This window comes from Phocoena phocoena, chromosome X (genome assembly GCF_963924675.1).
Source record: "Phocoena phocoena chromosome X, mPhoPho1.1, whole genome shotgun sequence".
NCBI lineage: Eukaryota > Metazoa > Chordata > Mammalia > Artiodactyla > Phocoenidae > Phocoena > Phocoena phocoena.
The window spans coordinates 94,539,266-94,556,390 of NC_089240.1; the positions used below are offsets into that span (position 1 = coordinate 94,539,266).

At 37.4% G+C, this 17,125-nt stretch overlaps 2 protein-coding genes across 2 annotated transcripts in view; one reads left to right on the plus strand and one right to left on the minus strand.

Moving 5' to 3' along the window:
• Positions 1-17,125, minus strand: part of TRPC5 (transient receptor potential cation channel subfamily C member 5) — a 136,066-nt gene that overhangs the window by 89,709 nt on the left and 29,232 nt on the right. The gene's annotated exons all lie outside the window — the stretch shown is intronic.
• On the plus strand, positions 7,354-7,680 carry TRPC5OS (TRPC5 opposite strand). The gene has a single exon (XM_065900996.1). The coding sequence runs from the start codon at positions 7,354-7,356 to the stop codon at positions 7,678-7,680; it is 327 nt and encodes a 108-aa protein (XP_065757068.1).

Here is a 17,125-nt window from a genome sequence, read left to right on the forward strand (position 1 = left end):
GTCTCTTGCTTTACTTAGCTCTGCCATGAAGTAGGCCAAGGACCCTCCTCTGTACCTTCAGACTTCATTCCATTTCCATTCTGTGATGACCAGCTTGCTGAACCCTGACAAGACTCTCATCACTGTCTTGCTGTCCTTACTGGTTTTATAGGAAGGAAACCCAAAATTAAAAAAAAGAACAATTTTTTGAGCTATAGCATACATAAGGTGAAATACATCAATTTTAAGGGTACAGCTGAATGCTTTTTAAAAAAACATACGTAATTATATTGACAGAATATTTCCAGCATCCCAGAAGGCTTCCTCACATTTCTTCCCAGTCAATAACCACCCGCCCCCCACAAGACGTAACTACTACATTCACCTTTGTTCTACAGATACATTTGCCTGATCGTAAATTTCATATAAATGGAATTATATGGTATGTACTTCTAGGCATCTGGTTTCTTTCAACATTCTCGTACATGTATTTTTGTGGACATTTGTAATCTTTTATATACTTAGGAGTAGAATGACAAGGCCATTCAATAGAGGTATGTTTAGTTTTAGTAGATACTGCCTAACAGTTCCAAGGAAGTTGTACCAGTTAACACTTTCACCAATAATGTATGAGAGTTCCAGTTGCTCCATGTTCTTCTCAGTGCTTGGTATTGTCAGTTTTTTTTTTTCTGTTTTTTCAATTTTAGCTATTCTGGTGGGGTTTTGTGTGTAATTTGCATTTTCCTCATGAGCAATAATGATGAAACTCTATTCATATGTTTGTAGGCCACTTGAAAGTTCTCATCTGTGAAGTGCTATTCCATTCTTTGTTCTATTTTTAAAAATTGGACTGTTTTTTTTCTTATTGATTTGAAGGAGTTTAAAATATATGTATATATTAGATACAAGTCCTTTGTTAAATATATGTATTGTGAATATTTTCTCCCAATCTGTAGTTGGCCTTTTCACCCTCTTAAGGTGCCTTTTGATAAATTGAAGCTCTTAATTTTAATGAAATCCAATTTATCAATCTTTTTTCATAGTCAATGCTTTTGTGTTGAATAAGAAATCTTTAACTACTGAAGGTCACGAAGATATTTGCCAATGGTTTGATTTAGAAGATTTACTGTTTTACCTTTCATGTTTAGGTCTATGGTCCATTTCAAATTATTATCATTATTATTATTATTATTATTATATCCAGTGTGAGGTAAGGGTCATGGTTCCACTGATTTATTTGTTTGTTCTTGTGTCAGTACCATGCTGTCGTATAACTGTAGCTGCACAGCTAGCCTTGATATCTGGTAGTATATGTCCTCCAATTTTGTTCTTCCTTAAGATGTTTTGGCTATACTAAGCCCTTTATATATCCTTATACATTTTAGAATCACTTTGCCTAAAATGCCCTTTGGGGATGGTTTTGAGCTTATTAATTCATTAGCCTCCCCATGTCCTCTCAACTTCAAAATTGTTTGAGGGAGAGACCAGTAGTGTATTTGTGGCAGTCTCCCTCCCTCTAGTGAGAATTTGTCTCCAAAGTACCACGAGGCTTGGGAGACTTCACTCAGACTTTTCCACGCATGTGCTAGGCTAGAACTCAGCTAACTTCAGGTGAGGAAAATTAGCCCTGCATTTCAGGCTTCTCAAATTTCCAATCCATTATGCTAGCCTCAACCTTTATGCAGATTTCTCATTTTCCTCAGTAGACTCCCTCTGCCTTGGTGCCAAACCTCGTCTTCAACTTGTGCCCAGAATTAGCAAATGTCTCCGTGAAGAGAAAAAGTCTGTGATTATCAGCATTCTTACGAAAGACTCTTCACTCTCTGAAATTTTAGTTCATCTTGTCCTTGTTTCCACAGATCACAGATATCTTATTAATTTTGTAGTTTATCATTTTGTTGTTGTTTTTTAGTTGTGACAGGAGCATTCACGTCCCATTTGAAAGCGAAAGTCCAGTAAACATTTGATAGGCATAACCTTGACCCTCTCATCCATCTTGGCTCTATCACAGGTGAGTAGTTTATGAGTGGGCCAATTCAGTAGGTCAGGGGAAGGGCAGGTAAAATGGACACAACATTCCTGTCACAGATGATGGAGATTGCTGAGGGGACTGAGCTGGCTCTCTCCATCCCTCTGCTTTGGGACTCACGGTCAACTTGGAATTCAGCCAGTTTCCAGGGATGGGAAATGAGATTAACATTTTGAGTTCTATTCCTGCTTAGAATGCGATGTCAGCTCTGGCCTGAATAAGGCAAATTTTCCTCCTATAGGCACCTGAATTTGTGCCCTCTGGCACAGGACTTTAGGAATCATACCTGGGCTGACTTCCAATTCTGTGTCTTCACTTACCATGTGGCGGTGGGCAATTTATTTAATTTCTCTGTTCCTCAGTTTTTTCATCTGTAATGTCACAGGGTTATCAAGTGGATTAAATGTACTAATATTAAAAAAGAAAGTACCCGAAGTGTAATAGATTTTCAATAAATGTGAACATTTATTAGAATACTTACGGCCATGTCATCTCATCTGAGTATAGCTTTTGAGGCTGGGGATCATGCTTGGTCACCTTTTGGGGGTGAGTAAAATTTACATACAGCGGGATGCACAAATATTAAGAGTACCATTCAGTGAGTTTTGAAAAATGCGTAATCTTATGTAAACCATCACCTCAGAAAGTTCTCTTAGCCTCTTCCAGTCAGTTTCCACTCCCCTAGATGCAATTGCTATTTGGATTTTTCCACCGTAGATCATTTTGCATTTTCTAGAATTGCATATGAATAGAATCGTACAATATATATTCTTTTGTGTCTGGCTTCTTTCATTAAGTACAATGTTTTTGATATCCATCCATGTTGTTATCCCTATCAGTAGTGGCTTTCTTTTTATTGCTGATTAGTATCATATTGTATGAATATATCACAGTTTGTTTATCCATTCTCCTTTTGATTGACATCTGGGCTCTTTCCACTTTTTTTGGCTATTATGCATGAAGCTGCTATAACCATTCTTATAAAAATCTTTCTGTGAACTTTCATTTCTCTTAGGTGAATGCCTCAGAGTAGAATTGCCAGGACTGGATAGGTGCTTGCCTGGTTTTATAAGAAACTGCCAGACGTTTTCAAAGAGGTTGTATCATTTTATACTCCCATAAGCATGTGTGAGAATTCTGGTTCCTCTACCTCTTTGTCAACCTTTGATGTTGTCAGTCTTTAATTTTAACCAGTCCAGTGAGTGTATTGTGGTATCTCATTGTGATGTTAATTTGCATTTCCCTGATGACTAATGATATTGAATATGTTTTCATGTGTTTATTAGCTATTTATTTTTCTTCCTTTGTGAAATGTTTGTTCAACTCTTTTGCCCATTTTTAATTGGTTGGTTTGTCTTTTTATTATTGAGTTGTAGGAGCTCTTTATATATTCTGGTTACAAGTTCTTTGTCAGATATATTTTTTGTGAGTATTTTCTCTGTCTGTGCATTGCCTGCTCATTTTATTAACCATGTGTTTTGATGAATTGTTTTATCTTTGTACCCCCTGCTATCCATGAATATTTTGGTTTTGTTTTTTTTGTGTGTGTGGGTGTGTGTGTGGTACGCGGGCCTCTCACTGTTGTGGCCTCTCCCGTTGCGGAGCACAGGCTCTGGACGTGCAGGCTCAGTGGCCATGGCTCACGGGCCTAGCTGCTCCGAGGCATGTGGGATCTTCCTGGACCGGGGCACGAACCCGTGTCCCCTGCATCGGCAGGCGGACTCTCAACCACTGCGCCACCAGGAAAGCCCTATGCATGAATATTTGACACGATAATATTTACTGAATGAAAGAGTTAAAAGTTGGTCCTCCCTCCCTTCTTCCCTTCCTTTCTTTCTTTAACAATACTTACCAGTTACCTGCTATGCGGCAGCCTTTCTTCTATGCCTTGGATATACCGCAGAAAACAAAACAGACACGCTTCCTAATCTCATGGAACTTCATTTTAGTCTATATGTATGTGGGGTGGGGTGACAGACAGAAAAACAAATGAATAAACAAGAAAATATGAGGTGATTATAGGTACTATAATGTAAAAATGAGCTGTATGCAAAACGAGAAAGGGATGATCAAGAGGCTTTTTCAGGTTGGAGAGTCTGAAATCTGAGGAGATGATATTTAAGCTGAGACCAGAATGACAAGAAGCCATTTTTTTTTTCTGGGGGAAAGGGATTCTAGGCAGAAGGAACAGCTAATAAAAGGGTCCTTAAGGTGAGTTGGGGCTAGGTGCAAACTATCCAAAATACACCTTTAGGCAAACACCTTAGGTTCAGGGTTTGGCTGCTTTGGAAATTATCGTAACTGGAATAAGCTGATGCTATACTCTTACTATTTCCTAGCACTGCAGTACTCGCTAATTTCTCAACACCCTCCCTGCCCTCGCCCCATCCCCAGCTCCTAGGTTCCAAGATGCTTTGAAGATAGGAATTGTGGATTAGCTAACACAGTGGTCAACAGGGTTAAGGCTAGGTCAGGAATGTTTTTTTCCCATCAAAGGTGACCAAGAGATAGAAAAAATAAACCAAGGGTTGCATAAATAATAGATAACTACATTTGTCTTTATAAGATAGCAATATATGAAGTGTTCTCCCTCTCTGCTTTTTACATTTAGATTGTGTCTTGTAAAACTCTGTAAATACATCTATTTGATTAATGGACCATGATTTGTTTCTAAATTTTGGCCAGCTTAGGGAGAGTTGGAAGAAAAGATGATGGGAAGGGGTAGTGTAAGATGGAGATACAGAGAGAATGAAACACATACTTGAATAAATGGAGGTGTATTGACAAAGAAGATTAATAACAGAGTCCTAGAGGGAGGTAGAGAAGCTGAGAAAAGAAACTGGGTGAAAGGGAAGCCAGAAGTTAAATAGGTTTTGTGTGAGTATGTTCCTATTACCCTCTTGTGCCCTTGGGCTATGGGCACTGTAGTAGTTTATTGCTTCCTTTGAAAAGTTTGATGGTGCTCTCTACTACTATTTAACACACACCTTACTTCTGTGTCTTTCTTCTGATGAGCTGATTCATGCTCTACATTAATGCCAAATTCCTCTCATGATTTTTTACCATCATTTCTTTCCACTAGATTGCTTTTTCTCTAATCAAAAACAGAGATCCTGTGAGTTAATAAACTGCCATGCATCTAGTACCGATTCTCCCATATTTCAGATGGAAGTTGCCTCCAACCAAAATCATGCCTTCTGGTTATTATGGTTAGGACCCTTATCATCAGGGCAAACTCCATGTCTACTGTCAGGATTTGGGGCAAAAAAAAAAAGAGGTTCTGATAGGACTTATGCTAGGTGAAGATAGTATATAACTGAGTGGGTCAAACCATACCCTGTGGAAACTAGCAAGCTCCATGTGAAAATCACAGACCATCTGGCGGATGCTTTGCTCTACTCCAGTAAAGGCCTAAGGAGTACAAGTCGCTGTGGTAAAGCTTGTGGCTTGCTGGGCCCCACTCTGGTCAGAACTGCTGGAAACAGGGCAAAGATAGATTTGGCAGTATCCTAAAAGAGGGAGGTGGATGGTTGCTTCCTAATACTCTCCACTGGGAAAAACTTGACTGAGGCTGGAGAGAGGAAACCAGCTCAGTTTGCAGGACTGGTAGCTAGAAATTTAATGTGTATATATGCCCAAGAAAACAACTGGCCAAAAGAACATAGCTACACTAATCAGCTGTGGACTTGAGATATATATTCTAATAAATAGAAAATTACAGACTGTCCTACTGCAGGAAAAAACAATCTGGTGAAGGGAGATATGAAAAGAAATCAATGAAAGAAATTTAGCAATTCATGTAGGACATGTACCAGCTCATCAGAATGGAAAGACAGAATAATCTATTCAGAATAAGAGAGGAGACAATCTGACCCCCGCCAAAACTAATACAGACTCTGCAGTCTTGGGAACTCCAAGTCTCAACTCAGGTCCCCTTTCAGTTCAATTTAAGGTTGCAGATCGGGCATGTGAAAGCTCAGGGCATGTGGACATGAATATTCTAGGTAAGCAGAGAAGAAAGAGTGGACAAAAAAAACTATGAATCAAAGAAATGAGTAAGCAATATGAGCTACGTTGAATTACTAAAATCTTGAAGCCTCAACAAACTCATTTTTAAGGGGAACAGGGGATGGTAAACCAGACAAATGTGATAGGTAGATTATATTGGGCCATTCTCTAGATTTTTAAACAAGGAATATTACCTTAAAGAGGTATAAACTTAGGAATAGGGCTTGTAGAGCACACAGACATACAGATGAGAATAGTATGACCATGGCTTTAGACAAATTTAGGAGAAATAGCTGCTAGATATGGAATATTGGCAGTGATAGGAAATGACCAAAGAACTAATTTTATAACAGAAGTTATATAAAATTTGGGAAAAGACAGAGAATGGGGGACTCTCATTTACCATAAATTCCCCAGACTGCAGGGGCAATCGGAAACTTTAATGAATGAATTATTAAAAACACAGAAAGAACTTAGCAGCACCAGATATAAATGGAAATGAGGCAAAGGTACTAATAAAACAGGATTAATTGAAAGACTCTGAGTGTATGTATCCTCCTCAATAGAGATGTTCAAGAAAGATAGACAAACTACCTATGCTCACTTTGTTCTCAAATCCCATAAGAGGTAAAGACCATGAGAAGTGTAAAGGGGACTATGAGTAGTAGAGCCTCATAAGGCCATCAAAAAACGAGGAGTAGGGCTTCCCTGGTGGCGCAGTGGTTGAGAGTCCACCTGCCGATGCAGGGGATGCGGGTTCGTGCCCCGGTCCCGGAGGATCCCACATGCCGCGGAGCGGCTGGGCCCGTGAGCCATGGCCGCTGAGCCTGCGCGTCCGGAGCCTGTGCTCTGCAACGGGAGAGGCCACGACAGTGAGAGGCCCGCGTACTGAAAAAAAAGAAAAAGAAAAAGAAAAAAACGAGGAGCAATAGCTAGGGGTACATTTTCAACGTTATCCTACAGCCAGAAACTGTATGATGGAGAAAGGCTCAAGGATACTAACTTTATATTTCTCTTTTCTATTATTAGATCTGCTTTTCTGTTTTCTCTTGGCTGTGGCAATCTGTCTGATGGTCATTACAATAGCAGTTCACTACCAACACAAACGAGAGAACCACATATAAATTTTGTGGAAGGTTCACCAAATTTATCAAAAAGTACCGTAGGACCACTGGCCTCATTCTGTACTTGATCATCATCATCATCATATCAGCAGCCTCATTTCTCAACCAAACCAACCACAGAACCATTGCCAGCCCCATAGGATCCATTGTCACCAAGAGCCCATTTACTACAACTTTTAGTAATATTTTATCTACTGAGGAAAGCACAGAGGAATGGAGTCTGTGTCAACCCCTGTAGTAGTTGGTGGACTTGTTGATTGTGTAGCCCAGTTAATTAGAATAGCTGAAGAGCTTCTACGGTTGATTTCACAAGAACCAGTTCCTTGTGAAGAGCAAGATGACAGAGCAGAACAGATAGAAACAGATGCACCTCTTTCCGAGGAAGCTTCACTACCAGACCTTGCTGATCTCCCAGACTTAGGATCGATACTTACACAAAGAGAAGACGAAGACTTAACCTTTGATACAGATCAACCTATGTTAGACACAGAATTATATGAAGAAGTACTCTCTAGTATTAACAATGACTTAAGTAGATAAAACCTCATTTGCCTCCACCAGCATGTGAAAACTGATCATTTCTCTGTGTCAAATATATTCTAATTTTTCGGAATGTTAGCAATAACAGTTTTTCTCCTAGTTCTGCCCAGGTTCATTACTAATCTGTTATAGAACAAGCACTATTTGATTTGCTTCTGGCAGAGGCTGGTCTCTTTTCTTCTTTGTATTTATTTATACGAAAAGCTCTGACTTTAGCAGTAGGGTTCTTTCTTTACCTGTACTTGTTCTCCTGTTAGGATTCCTGATAATAGGAGCAAACACTAGCAAAGAAAAGAAACTCCTTACCTAACAATAGAGTGAAGACCTGATGAACTCTATCACATCTTGGGACCCAATTTCACCATTCTACAATGAGTGGAAACTAAAAGGGGAATATCCTCCAGGATGGCAGTATAGTGAATACATTCACATTAATAGGACAATATTGGGGCACTTTTACTTAAAAAGATAGAACTACTTACTAGGCCTTTCGGACAGAATGTGTCAGCCAAAGGATGCTGTAGCAGACTGGGGGAAATAATTCTAAAAATCAGCCATCTACCAGATAATAAAACTGCAGAAAGCTTTACAGATAACTTTTGCCAGGGAGAAACCTTTGAAAAAGCTGAGGCCAGGAAGTTCCAATACAGGACTCTTCCCTCGAATGCTGACCCATATCACAACTACTCTGCAACATTGTTGCTCAAATGGAAATGGCAAGTTACACCAAATAACAACCGGAGAGAAGTACTAGTACTAGAAGGGCTAGACAAAGCCCTAACAAGGACTATTTGCCTATGGAAAAGTCAAACACTTACGGCATAGGCTTAGAGATGATGGTCCACAAGTAGAAGCAGATAAAGTACACCTTCTTGGGTATAACTACATTTATAAAGAATAGCTGATAGGCTTATTATAAGGGAAACTGCTTCAACCTTGACAGAAATCTTTACTACTGAGAAATGGGAACAATAATGATTTTAAACAAAATGTGGACTGGTCATACCCACAGTAATTCTACAGCTACCAGAGGGGGGAAATGCAATAGTTGGAAGACCCCCATATCAAAACAGAGAGGGACTAAATACACATTCAGGAAATTCACTGATCATACTAATTGCATGCCATAGGGTACCCTTACTTCCATTTGGAAGAATAGCTACCTTTCATACAAGCCTGTGGACATTACGGTCCTTCTTCCTAGAGAATGGCCTTTGCATCTTACAATATGGGCAACAACTAGGTAAAGACATAGAAGTATACCATTAGACAACGTGATATATGAAAATTGTGAAGAAATGACATGTAGAAGTCAATCCACATTCGTGGGAAACCAGATTATACCAATTTACATAGAGTCCTAAAGTATATTATAGTCAAAGGGATTAAAAAGACTTTTAATACAGATGGCTTCAGAGCTAACCAACATGACAGATGCTGCATCTAATACTAAGTGAGCTCTGCATACACAGATTATTAGCTACCTTTAAAGGTAAATGGGGAAAATTATAGACTATATAACCAGGTCTTATTTGGATGAGCAGTAGCGGGAGAAACGTAAGTCAGTTTTGCCACTGAATTTCAGGATAAGTTTAACAAATTTAAGAAAGAGATAGCTAATAGCCAAGGCATGGAAGCAACCTAAATGTCCATCGACAGATGAATGAATAAAGAAGATGTGGCGGGAGGGGGATGAGGGAGGGAAGGACTGGGAGTTTGGGATTAGTATATGTAAACTATTACATATAGGATGGATAAACAACAAGGTCCTACTGTATAGCACAGGGAACTATATTCAGTATCCTGTGATAAACTGTAATGGAAAATATATTAAAAAGAATGTCTCTATGTGTATAGCTGAGTCACTCTGCTGTACAGCAGAGATTGGCACTACACTGTAAATCAACTAAACTTCAATTTAAAAAATTAAAAAAAGAATTACAGTAAAAAAAAGATGTGGTATATATATATATATATATATATATGTATATATATATATATATATATACACATACACACACACACACACACACACAATGAAATACTACTCAGCCATAAAAAAGAATGAAATAATGCCATTTGCAGCAAAATGGACGGACCTAGAGATTATCACACTAAGTGAAGTAAGCCAGAGAAAGACCAATGTCATATGATATCGCTTACATGTGGAATCTAAAAAACAATGATACAAATGAACTTATTTACAAAACAGAAACAGACTCACAGACATAGGAAACAAATTTATGGTTACCAAAGGGGAAAGAGGGTGGGGGAGGGATAAATTAGGAGTTTGGGATTAGCAGATACAAACTACTATACATAAAATTGATAATCAACAAGGTCCTACTGTATAGGACAGAGAAGTATATTCAGTATCTTGTAATGACCTGTAATGAAAAAGAATATATATGTATTACTGAATCAGTTTGCTGTACACCAGAAACTAACACAACATTGTAAAGCAACTATACTTCAATAAAAGTTAAAAAAAGATTGCTGTATCAAGAAAAGCTACAGACTCTGTTTTTTACTTTTTTTTACACAGACTCTTAAATTTTTTTTTAATTGAAATATAGTTGCTGTACAATATTATGTTACAGGTATACAATATAGTGATTCCCAATTTTTAAAGGTTATACTCCATTTATAGATATTATAAAATATTGGCTATATTCCCTGTGCTGTACAATATATCCTTGTAGCTTATTTTGCACCTAATGGTTTATACCTCTTACTCTTCTACCCCTATCTTGCCCCTTCCCTCTCCCATCTCCCCACTGGTAACCACTCTATATCTGTGAGTCTGCTTCTGTTTTTTTATATTCACTAGTTTGTTGTATTTTTAGAGACCATTTTGAAAATCAGAAGAACTTATGGAGCTACTGAAAAATATTAGTATGAGAAAGTTCCACAGTACACTGCTACGTGGGAAGATTGATAGAGTAGGTGAGGATCCAGGAGACTTAGAGGGGTGAACAAAGACACAAAGAGTAGAAATAAAAGTTATATTACAAGCAACTACTGTGGATAATTACAAGCCATACCAGACAGCAGATTGAGGGACTTTACTGCTGCAATAACTGGACAGACTGAGCCTTACTTGCCCAGGGTAGGCCACTCTATACACTATGTCCAAAGTGGTAAATAATAGATGCAGTGCAAAGGAACTATGCCGATTAACCTAAATAGAGCAGTGGGAAAACAAGAAGTAACCATTTATCCCACCATTCCAATAGGAGCAGTTTTATAAGGAAAAATAGTGATTAGAGTTAAATAAGGAAATCTATATATGTAGCAACCAAGAAGAAGAATAACAGAGTACCTGGATAAAAGTTAAAAGATAGAATCTATGCTTTAATTAAAGGTTTAGAAACAGTCAGGGAGGATATACACTCTCCACTAGAAATTTGGACTTCAGGAAATTGGGCTATAACTTTGTGTCAAAATGAAACTCAAGGCATAAATACTTGTGCAAGATCAGGAAACGTATCCAAGGAGAGAACATCAATCTGCTATGAATTCTATTTGATGAGCAATTTAACTGTAAATGGAAAGATCTGGTACACCTCAAATAAGATGGATACTGAAGGGTAGCTATTCTTCCAAGTAGAACTCTAGAATATGGACTTCATAACAATTCCACAACAGATTAGTGAGCCTGTTAAAATTGTTAGTAGTAATGAGAGAACACAATCAACCATACTTACTCAAGCAAGTCATCAAAATACATCAAAAGAAATCTGTGAGACTACTCCAGGCATTGAAACAAGATAAAGCTTGAACCAGCCTATAAAACACGTAATAGTCAACATGGTCCTTAGGTGTCAAACGGGAAGATGCTACAACAGTGTAATATGTGGAACTATCTAGCCTCTTGGCTAGATGGGTTCACCTGGAAAGATTATACTATAACGGCACCTCGGGATTAGATAAAATATATTGCAATGTTTGCTTTGATTGTGTGATTATATGTTTTTGAATTGTTAAGATGTTACCTTGCTCCAAGCAATGGATTGTTGTATTAAGTATGTTTGCTCTTACAGAACAGAATTAAAAGTAAAGTTAATAGTGATAAGAAATAAGTGCAGGAAGTAAGAACATACTTAGGAATAAGAGCTAGTAGGGAAGGTATTTTTAGGAGAGAGAAGAAAAGTAACAAGTTGTCAACAGTTACGCAGTTTATGGTGGAAAACCATGGTATAGAGTTAGTTCCTAATCGCATTTATGAACCAAGCCTTGTTTTTGTCATACGCAAATTAGACAACCCTAAGTTGTTAATATTGATAGAAATAATTGGTTGGCAATTGACACAGGTCATGCACTTAAAAGCCCAGTTAGAGGAAGATGGATTAACTAACTTGGCAGTCCACTGATTGGATACCTCTGATTGGAATCCTGCGTCTCCCCTCCAGTCCTTTATTCAAACTTTTCTGGATCTTCCTGAGAACAACACCAAAGTCAATTCTTGTATGGCATGGAGGGATAGAGAGGGGGATAGGCTCACCATTCTAAGACAAATTTAAGGTGTGAAAACTAAGGGACATAGGCTGGTAGATTGCAGTGAATTAGGAAGCATCTAATTCTTCATCCCTGTGTGCTTTGGCTAAATGTGTGGGAAGTTGTAACTACATAAGTTGCATTCTTTTTTTATTTTTTATTATTTTTTAGTTGTATTCTTATGTATGATGATTACTGCTAGTTATTAGATTATAACTGAATATAGTCCTTATTAGCTATTGGTCCATACCATTTTATTGTTACGTATTTTAACTAATAAACTTTCATTCACAAATCAGAGAACTTGGGGTCATCTTAAATTACCTGGTGGTGAATTTGGAGGCTACCAAACCAGCATAAAAGACCTCCTTTCAACAGAAGGTGGAATATACTCAGAGAAAGTATTATACCAGGAATCTGAAGTTCTTCTGGCTTTGTCAGATAGATAGTCTTAACACATCTCTGAAATATAGTTCTTTCCTGTTTGTCAAATGATAGTTATAACTTTTTTTGCCTACCTTCAATGGTAATAAGGAACACACAAAATGATATAGTTTTCAAAGACTTTGGTTGATATATCTGACAATGAGAAAGAATACATGAAATCAGAACTTTTTAGGAATAGCTGAAAAATATCTATATGAAAATACCTGAAAATCTAAGTGACATGTAAGGATTATCCAACAGTTTTATACCTGTTTTCTAAGAGATTAGAGCTTCCTTATTTTACTCGATGTCGAACTTATAGTTGGAATCAGTTTTTGTTTCATTCTTTTGAGCTTTTTTTTCCCCACCAAGTTAACTTCTTCTTGGGAGCCTACTCAGTTCTTCTAGGAATAATAATGAGGAAAAAACAACAATGAAAAAGCCACCTTTCAAGAAATAGTGAATTACATTCCATTTAAGGCTAAGATTTTGTTCCTGAGGAAGTTATGTAACTCTGCACATTATTAACCCACTATTATCCAACTAGATTTATTTTTTACAGCAAAGCTGACTATTGTGTTCTTGTATTGACAGCCATATCTTAATAGACTAGTGGTATTTAGCCATTTCACCTAGGTATACGTCTTATTTTTTTCAAGGACCCTACCCTCATTTAAAACTTGTTTTTCTTCTGACTATGTAATCCTTAGCTCACAAACCAACCAAATCCTTAGCTCACAAACCAACCAACCAACCAAAAAACCCTAAAAAAAAAAAGAAAAAATAACCTTTGGTTCCTGAAGTTATTTGGGAGCTATTTGTATTGACAGATACAACTATCCATGGGTCTCAAGTGTCACATCTCTTCAGGGTAATAAAGAGTCTTTGAAGGTGATCTCCATTTATACCTCTGAAGAATGAAACTGCATTTTAGCAAGGTAAGGAAAACCACTGAACTCTTTACCCCTTGTCACAGTTTTGTCTTAAAGACCCTAGTAAAATGCTGAAAGCATCTCAAGGGGTATTTTTTAATTTAACACAAGTATTCATGTAAAGTAGACTAGGGAGTCACAGGTAGGAAACACAACTTCAGTGTTTCAGATTCCTTTCATCAAAGATGCCATTAACAAAACCTGTTGTTGAAAACACATAAATACACATGCCTCTAGATGATAAATTCTGGCAATACTGATCATTTTTAAATAGTTTTATTCTTACTTAAACTTGGGGAAACATTGGCTTTTCTTGAAACCATTATCTTCTAAATTTTTAATATTGGCAACTCCTAACTTCCAGTTTTGGAAAATCAGTTGTGTTGCAGCTCATTTTATAGAGAAAAATATTTTGTTTTTTTGAATAAAGCTTTTTAGCTCAAGGTTTAAGAGACGTAGAGACATATTGCCTGTTTGCACCTTTTGATGTGAGCAGGCTTATCTTTGGGTACTTTCACCTGATGAAGGAGTCTCTAATGTTCCTCCCTTATAATACCTCCACCTGTTGAGAAAATTTCGATTTGTACTGGGAATTTCTGCCCTGTCGGAATCACAGCAAGCTTTGAAAGAAGACTGAACAGGGTGTCGGCAGACATGACATTAGAAAGTGGAGAAGTGGTGTATCTGCTTTTTCCTGCTCTGAGTATAGACACTGAGAAGAAACCTATCTGTTCTTGAAGATAGACCCCCATGGTCCAACTGGAATCAAGCATGTAATCAAGTATGAAAAAGAAGACAAAATTTCTGTTTTTGCTTAGTTGTCCCATTCCCATCTACAGGTTGTTTCTCCTTTGAATAATTCTGGTCCTGGGAGATAATTCTTGTCTAGCCTTCTTAAGGGCCTGAAGGTCATCTAGAAAAGTCTAGACACCTTTAAGAAAGTGTCTCCAATTTTTTAGGGGCTCGTAACATGCAACCCTCAAATTGAATGTGTTCCACCAGACCCTGGAGTGTGACTCACTTAAGATGTGAATATATTTTTCTTGATGAGTAAGCACACATAAAGTATATGCCTTCAAGGAATCTGAGGAATTTTATCTAACGTAGCAAAGCTGAGTTCATTTGCTATAGATATAATAGGAGGATAAAGTTAGTTTTCATTTGTTTATTTGTATCCATCACATTCTACAAAAGGAGTTTGTATGATGAGAATTGATGATCAATGGTCGTGACCTTTTTTATGCTTGTGGCCTTAAGCACTGTGTGTATGTTTCACTTTTTTAATGGCTAGATTATGGATATTTATTGAAAAAACTTATCAGTCTGCTTCCTTAGATCAAGAGCTTCTGAGAATGAAGGGCTCAGAGATACCTGAATTATTAGAACCTCAGTAACTCACAGGACTCTGCTTCTTATCCAAACACACTAAACTTGAAACAACAAAAACACCCCTAAAATAAGGACATTGCTGATTTGTTCAAGGTGAGAGTATTCAGTCTTAAACTTGACATGTGGATTTGAATAGGGAAAATTAGAGACTACACTCGTTTGAGACTCAATGGAACCACAGATTTAAAAAATCTATAGTTCACAGGTTGGGAAGGATTACAGAGTTCTTTAGCAGAAATGAAGTTACAATTCAGAAGAGAAACTAAACTAAAATTTATCTGTGGTCATTGTTAAGATAACTTGTCTAGGTCCATCCACCTCACTACAAATAACCCAATTTCTTTTCTTTTTATGGCTGGGTAATATTCCATTGTATATATGTACCACATCTTCTTTATCCATTCATCTGTCGATGGACACTTAGGTTGCTTCCATATCCTGGCTATTGTAAATAGAGCTAATGAACATTGTGGTACATGACTCTTTTTGAATTATGGTTTTCTCAGGGTATATGCCCAGTAGTGGGATTGCTGGGTCATACGGTAGTTCTATTTTTAGTTTCTTAAGGAACCTCCATACTGTTCCTACAGACTGTCATACAGAGTGAAGTAAGTCAGAAAGAGAAAAATAAATACCGTGTGCTAACACATATATATGGAATTAAAAAAAAAAAGGTTCTGAAGAACCTAAGGGCAGGACAGGAATAAAGATGCAGACATAGAGAATGGACTTGAGGACACGGGAAGGGGGAAGGGTAAGCTGGGACGAAGTTAGAGTGGCATGGACTTATATATACTACCAAATGTAAAAGAGATAGCTAGTGGGAAGCAGCCGCATAGCACAGGGGGATCAGCTAGGTGCTTTGTGACCACCTAAAGGGGTGGGATAGTGAGGGTGGGAGGGAGACGCAAGAGGGAGGAGATTTGGTGATATAGGTATATGTATAGCTGATTCACTTTGTTATAAAGCAGAAACTAACGTATCATTGTAAAGGAATTATACTCCAATAAAGATGTTAAAAAACAATAAAGTATATTAATAATCACCAACAACAAAAAAACAAAAAACAAGAACAACAAAAAGAGATAACTTGTCTTAGGAAATGTGGAGCTAAATATGTAAATTCTAAAATAATTCTGAAGTCTCTGGCCATGGGACTAAACTTTGGGCCATATTTGAGTTTATGTGACTCTATGAGGGTATATTATTTTTCATGAAATCATTGACATTGAAGTTGACAGTCACTCATTATCCTTGCTGCATTTGCTGCAAACCTGGAGTTGAAGTTTGATGTGGTCTGACTGAAACAGTTCAGTCTATCAAATTCCAAAGTTCTCATTGATTTGATTCACAATGATGAGTGAGTACCACCAGACCTAAAATTGTTGATCTCTGCATAAATACAGTGCTTTTTGGATTACCTTTGTATTACTGCTGAATATCCATAATTTTAATAGCTAAAAGATGCTACTTTGCCAGTGTTATGGATTGAAAATGATGTGGTCTGCAAAATATGAAACTCTAATTGTATGGGCTCACTATTGAAAGAAAAAGTAGACACCCCAAAACTTGCCCGTCTTCAAAAAAATGACTCCTAGTGGTCATGATTGCACAACATGAATGTACTTAATGGCACTGAACTGTATATTTTAAAAATGGTTAAAATGGTAAATTTTGTGTTATGTATAGTTTACCACAGTAAAACAAATGATCCTTTCCACTTTAATGTACACAGCAAATAGACTCTGAGACCAACTCTGGAATCTCTGACGTTTAACTGAGAGAGCAAAAGGAAATATAAACCTTTGCCACATTCAGGTTGGTCTAATGATAGATAAGAAATATATCACATGAACGTATAGAAACATGGAGATATTCTGTAATAACAGTAATAAGAGAAATTATGAAATAAGGGACATGGAGGACAAAGTTTTAGAAAAGTAAAAGGGCTAAAACATGAGGGAAAAAATGATGAGAAGCTTAATGAGGGCTGGAGGGCAGTGAATGTAGAACCCAACGATGGCTCCATGGTCATATGCTAAGCAGATCCCCAGGAGAGTGAGGAAGTCATCACAATGGTTTCCAAATGGAGCAGAAACTGAAACTGGCAAATGATGATTATAGGAGCCGAAGGGATCAAGTGATAAAGTAACTGGTAGATGATCTACCAATGCAAAATTGATGAAATATTGTAATGAAAC

What these genes read in the sequence shown, in the direction of transcription:
- TRPC5OS (XM_065900996.1), top strand. Translation starts at nt 7,354, where the DNA reads ATGGAGTCTGTGTCAACCCCTGTAGTAGTTGGTGGACTTGTTGATTGT.